Source organism: Capricornis sumatraensis, chromosome 6, assembly GCF_032405125.1.
Source record: "Capricornis sumatraensis isolate serow.1 chromosome 6, serow.2, whole genome shotgun sequence".
Taxonomy (NCBI): Eukaryota; Metazoa; Chordata; class Mammalia; order Artiodactyla; family Bovidae; genus Capricornis; species Capricornis sumatraensis.
In genome coordinates, this window is record NC_091074.1 from 78372014 (window position 1) to 78378199 (window position 6186).

The 6186-nt window shown below is 57.7% G+C and overlaps 1 protein-coding gene across 1 annotated transcript; it reads right to left on the reverse strand.

Moving 5' to 3' along the window:
- Positions 1-596: 596 nt before the first annotated feature.
- Positions 597-5116, reverse strand: DOK2 (docking protein 2). The gene is made up of 5 exons (XM_068974465.1): positions 5010-5116; positions 3743-4024; positions 3416-3503; positions 2150-2334; positions 597-1691 (listed from the first exon to the last, which is right to left on the reverse strand). Exons 1-5 carry the CDS (start codon positions 5070-5072, stop codon positions 1068-1070), a joined length of 1242 nt encoding a protein of 413 aa, XP_068830566.1. The 5' UTR covers positions 5073-5116; the 3' UTR covers positions 597-1067.
- Positions 5117-6186: the final 1070 nt, after the last annotated feature.

Sequence of the window (6186 nt, forward strand, 5' to 3'; positions counted from 1 at the left end):
GGAGGCTTTACAAACAGTGCCCTGTAATACTGGCTGAGTTGGCCAGTAGCAGAAACATACTGACAGCCCTTTCCATGAAAGCAGGTTCTGATGAAAGGAGACGGCACAGAGCCTGCAGGGAAATACTGGGTTGGAACTTTCGGGCCAACCCTATAGAAACACAAGGGCCAATGCGGAACTTCAGAACAGGAAGGGCTCTCAGAACCCAAATGGAGAAACTCCCTCAATTTACAGACAGGGAGAGTAAGTCTTAGAAAGGCAAGGGATGAGTCCCATTTCTACTCTTGCCTGTCTTCCACTCCAGGTTTACACACACACACAGCTTCCTCACTATTTTTTGGGTGTTGACCCTACCCTAGCAAAGTGTTGAGCATCTTTCCCGGAGTGCCTTGACTTGCGCAGACCTCTATATCTGTGACCAGATGTGGGGTCCCAGCTGATGCCCACAGAGGCTCCTGCTGCTGGGAGAGGCGGTGTCAGTGGTGACCAGTCGAAGTATCCACCCCCAGCAGGGCCATGCCTGTCCCATCCCCGCCTCCCACACTCTCATGTTGCACAGAAATATTTCTGAAACGTTTAATGCCACAGAGAAGTCCAAAACTGGCAGAAAGCAGCAGCCATCCTCCAGCATGCCTGGGGCCACAGCTGTCCCCTGAAAGGGTGGCCCGCACAGACCGAGGAACCAGGGCGATTTGCTGGGATCCTTTCGTCCTCTAAATGCCGGAGGTTCCATTTAGGCCAGCGGGGCTGGCAAAAGAAGAGGAAGTGGAGAAGGAGTAGGAGAAGGCGGTCTCCGCAGGGCACTCTTCCTGCCCTCAGATGGTGACTCATGCCGCAAACCCTGAAGGGGACAATTCCTCGGACCAGACTAAAGTGGTCAAGCTGAGGGTTCAAGAAGGAGCAGAGCAGGGCTCCTGGGATGCGGTGGGCAGGAGTCACCAGCAGAAGCTGGAAGAGGAGGCCTGCCTGCCCCTCCAGCTCCTTCTCACCAGCCTCTAACTTTGGCCCCGCGTGCACAGGACTCCAGCACTGGCTTCCCTTGGGGATCGCATTTCCTCCACGCTCCATCACTTTGGGCCTTTCTTAAGTACAACATTGTCATACTCAGTCCCCTGTGGCCAGCCAGAGGCAGCAAAGTCCTGTCCCACTATGTAGCCATGCTTGAGGCCGCTGGAGTCCCTGTCGGCTGTGGCCTGCCTCCTCCAGGCCTCACCCCGGGGCTCCTGTGGGCTGTCATACAGGGCCAGGGGGGCCATCCCCTCGGGCTCATCGTATATGTGGTCGGGTCGTGGGTGTGGGTGATCCTCGATGCTGTCGTACAGAGGGTCGGCTGGGGGCTGGGGAGGAACAGCCAGGATGCTCCTCAAGCTCTTCCCCAGGCTCCGGGCCACTGCATCGAAGGGCACGGCGTACTCTCCCTCTGGTCCACGCTGCTGCCGGGGAGCGGGCACTGGGACGGTGGGCGACGGTGGTGGCAGCGAGTCGTGGGGTCGGGCGTAGGGGCTCTCTGGCCGGGGGAGCACCGCAGGGACTGGGACTGGCTGGGTCTGGGGCCCAGGAGAGGTGGCGTTCTTCTGGGCAGAGATGGCCTCTTCCAGGGCCAGGAAGATCTCATTGCCTTGCCTGGTTTCGAACTCAAAGTTGCCCTCTCCTGAGACACAGCGCCGGCCAGCCTCGAAGGAAAAGGTTACCTGGGTGGGGGAGAAAGCCTGTTACTGGGGGGCCAGCTGCTCCTATACCCAGTTTCCAATCACAAACACGTCACCTCCAACTTCCCTCCGGCTGGGGAGCTGCTTGGCCTTCTCCCCAAGCTGCTTCCTCTCCAAGTCTTTTCTTACAAACAAACCCCTCTCCTTTTTCCTTCTTCCTTCCATCCCTCAGCGTATGAAGAGTGGCACAGAGTTCATCCTCCCCCCCCAGGTCTTCCTCTTCTTTCCTTCCCTCACCCACCTCCTCCTCCATGTCTCCCTCTCCGGGTTTCTCCTCCAGCCCCTGGGCTGGGCTGATTTTCTTCTGCCGGTCTTTATCTCATCTTTTCTCCCTCCTCCATTCTCTCTTCCTTTGAGCGCCCCTCAGCCCTCTCCCTGACACTCTCTTTTCTCTCATAGTTCATCCTTCCTCTGCCCTACCCCTGGCAGCCCCTGCTCACCTTATCCCGCCCAAAGCGCCGGAGGAACCGGTAAGGCCATTCATATAGCTGGGTGCCCGACTCGGGGCCGCCCCACAACTCCAGGGCACTCTCCCCAACCCGGAGGGTGTAGGATCCCCGGAGCCGGCACCTCTGACTGACTTCTGTGGGTCTCATGGTCACAGCAAACTCCTTTTGGGGGGTCCCTGGGGAGGAGACACAGTTCATGGGAAAAACAGCCAACCTTTTTCAATGCTGTGTGTGTGCATGTTCAGTCACTCAGTTGTGTCCGAATCTTTGTGATCCCATGGACTATAACCCGCCATGCTCCTCTGTCCATGGGATTCTCCAGGCAAGAATACTGGAGTGGGTTGCCATTTTCTTCTCCGGGGGACCTTCCTGACCCAGGGATCAAACTTGGGCCTCCGGCGTCTCCAGCATTAGCAGGCGGATTATTCACCACTGCTCTAAATAAGCAGGCCAGGTCTCCAGAAGAAAAGTATTATCGGTGGCCCCATGACCCTGGTGCCTGTGTTCTGAAGGCTTAGCTGCCCTGGGCCAGGTCAGACTTCCCAAGATGCCAGGAACCCCCAACCCCTCCCCCAGGAGACATCGTGCCCTAGCCACGAGCACCCCGACTCCTCCGCGGCCACATCCTTCCTGCTCCCGTCGCCAGAGTCACAGCTTTGTCTCCTCCATCTCATTGCTCGCCCCAACCCAGCTGCCTCCCCATCCCTCCTGCCACACCTGCAGGTGCTACCCCACCTCCCCAGCTCTCCCTGCCTACCCACACTCTGCCGAGGCCACGGGGGATTGGGGGCCCCTCCAAGGGGTGGAGCCTGGATGCACCCCTTGCCCTGTGTCTTCCTGCTCCCCCCAGGCAGCCCCCAGAGCGCTAGACAAGAGGACAGGAGGGGGACTGCCTTGTCAGCAAAAAGCTCCCTTGCTGCAGGACACCTTAGATCCACAGAAGGGAAACCATTCTTTTTACAGACGATTGCTCAGGACCCATTAAGGGAGAACTTCAGACAAGCACTTTCACCTGGGTCCCTCAGCCAGGCCTGGATCAGAGGGAGAAGGCCAAGGGTGAAGGGCTGACATTTAAGGCAGGCCAGCCTCCCCAACCTTGGGCCTGGCCGGAAGCGATGCGGAGTGGCTGATAAGGGGCTGGCTGGGGCCGGGGGCAACCACAAGGCAGGAAGACTGGGCCAGCTGCCGGCCAGCTCTCACCTCCTCCCCACCACGCCCTGGAGAGAGCAGCCAGGGGAGAAGCGGGGGCCCCCTCACCTGCGGTCGCGCTGCTGTACAATTCATTTTCCTCCATGCGGGGCCGGCCACCCTTCCCCTCCAGCCCTGACAGCTCCTTCCGCTGACCCTGGGGAGAAGGCCCAATGTTCACCACCATCGCCATCTCCAGCCCCACCTCTGGCCACCCTAAGCTTTCTTGCAAAATGCACTCAATCTGCCGCCCCCACCCCTCCCATCTTTATTCTGAATTGGGATCCACACCCCACCAAAGAACCACCCTCAGCATCCTGACCTTGACTCCCACAACACCTGCCCTCAGCAGGCACCCAGTGCCCCACATCCTCTCTGCAGCCCTGGACGACTCACGGGGAAGGCCAGGAGGCAGATGGCCTGTATCCAGTCGCCACGCTCGGCGGTGGGGGCGGCCAGCAGATACAGGCGTTCCGTGGTCTCCAGGAAGAAGGTGCTGGTGTCCCGGGGGCTGCTGGCCTCCCCGCTGGCCTCGGACACCCGCAGGCAGTCGTTGAGGCGGATCACCCTCCGGGGGGCCTCTCCCCGGCGCGACTTCTCCGAGCCCTCCTGGAGCTCCAACCGGGCCAATGCACAGCCTGAACCTCCATACAGTGCAGCCCCGAACCGGCGCCATTTCTGGCCCCAGATGGAGAGATGGTGACCAGCGGGGAGAGGAGGACCCCAGGGGGAGATGCAGGGGAAGATCACAGGAAACCCAAGGAGGCAGAGGGCTTAACACAGGCCTTAAGAGTTAGTATGTGTTGACGATGCACCCCAAGTGACCCAGAAAGAGGCCTCCAGGGACAGCAGAGAGGAAGCCGGAGGCAAGAAAAAAAGAAAAGGCACAGGGGGGAGCCCCGTGAAGACAACTGCAGGGAGACTGGGTAAGCTCAACGCAGGGAATCCCAGGTGAGAGGCAGAAAGCATGTGAGTCCTGAGGCCCAGAGGAGGTGAGGAGGGCAGCCTGAGAGCCCAGACTGGGGAGCTCCTCTTTCTGCATGAGGCCCCACAGAAGGCCCTGTCCCCAGGAACTTGCTGACTCTCCTGAACCTTCCTGACTCGTGCCCTGAGGCCAGGAGAGGGACAGAGAGAGAGAGAGAGGAACCCTGGGGTGGGTCCCCTGAGGGAAGGAGGACTTCCCCATTCAAAGAAGCCAAAAGAATGAAAAGGAGTTTAGACACAATGGGGCGCTGGCTCCCAGAGACCCCTGCTCAAGTTCAAAAGCAGCCAAACGCAGCCCACTGGGCAGGAAAGGAGGAAGGAACCTCCACGGCCATCCCGAATTATCCCCTCCACTGTGCAGTCCAGTCCCTCCCAATGTGTCCCGGTGAGGAGAAGTCGCCACAGAACAAGAAAGAGTCAGAGTCCTCTTGTATCCCCTCCTCCTGATACGGCTGTCAGCAAAGGCCATGATGTGGAGGCTGCTCAAGGGAGCAAGCGGCTGCTAAGGAACGAGCCCTCCCAAGCTTGTGTTCCGCACCCAGTGTGGTAGATGGCAGTCTCCATCACCCCATAAGGGTTTTGGATCATTCCAGGGCCTCCTCTCCTCTCCGGGGAGTCTCTAGCACCCCACCCTCCGCCACCTCTCAGCCCAGCCCCAGGCCAACGGTGCTCTTCCTACCTTCCCAAAAGTCTGCTGCTGCTGGAGGTACAGGAAGCCCTGCTTCACCACCACGCCCTCCATCCTCGCAGCATCCCGGGGCCCCTGAGCTCCAGCTCTCCCCTTCCACTCGCACCCTCTCTCGCTCCTCTCTGCCCTAGGTTCCCCCTTCTCTCAAGTTCATTTCCTCTCTGCCTAGAGTTTTCTGCACTATTCTCGGCTGCTTGATGACGACAGGCCGATAGGCCCTGTGGTTTCTTGCTCTGTGTGTGTGTGTGTGTTTTTTCTTTTTGACGAGTGGGTTTCACATTCAAGCTTCCTGCATTTTCAGTGAGTAAGAGAGAATTTCCAAAAAGCCCAACTCTAGTGTTTCACTGAACGCAGCTCAGGGACAGAGGCCTGAGGCATGTGAGCGGGGGGAGTCACCAACACAGGGTGGCTGACCCTCTGGAACAGAGACCCAGAAACAAAAATTTGACTGTAAAACCAGGAGCTGAAGGCTCCACCATGCTCAGGCTGGATGGTTAGCATGATGGAGCTAGGAGAGACCTGAGAAATCAACCAGCCCAACATCCTCATTTAAAAATGAGGAGACTGAGGCTCAAGGAAGGGCTGAGGACAGGTTCAGGGCCACCAAACTGGAAACCAGGTCTCTCAACTCAGCAAGAGCTGAGCCACACAGGCACACTGGACACGTTAGCCTCAGTACTTTCATACACTCTGCTGAAATGGTTTCCCTCTGTGGGGACACTCCCTGTCCCCCACAATGACACACACACCCACCACCTCCTAAGCTTCTAGAAACATGAATGTCTCCACACTGAAGCGAGCTACAGTCCCCAAGCACGTCTCAACTGTTGGAGTCCACCTTCTTTTCAGCCTTTGTGAACATTATAAAGACACTTGAATTCTATCTGGAGGTTATCTTTTAAGTTACAATAGCAAACTCTCATATTAAAAAAAAAAGTTTCATAGTTATCAAATGTGCTTCACAGTTACCAAAGGTTCCAGGTCCACACAGTCTCCAGACATACTTTCTACCCTTGGAAGAAGGAAGGGCAGGCGTGAACCCACCTGTTTGCAAGTCTCCTAAAGTCACAAGGCCAGAGGAGGAAGCACCAGGGTAACTGATCTTTTAATTGAACAGTCTTTTTACTGCTGACCTCAAGGATGCTGCGAGGACAGGGAAGCCTGGTGG

Excerpts from the sequence above, each read along its gene's own strand:
- DOK2 (XM_068974465.1), bottom strand. The coding sequence starts at position 5,072 with ATGGAGGGCGTGGTGGTGAAGCAGGGCTTCCTGTACCTCCAGCAGCAG. Across the intron at positions 4,025-5,009 it reads AGCAGCAGACTTTTGGGAAG|AAATGGCGCCGGTTCGGGGC; the intron begins GTAGGAAGAGCA and ends ATCTGGGGCCAG. Across the intron at positions 3,504-3,742 it reads TCTGCCTCCTGGCCTTCCCC|GGTCAGCGGAAGGAGCTGTC; the intron begins GTGAGTCGTCCA and ends CCTTCTCCCCAG.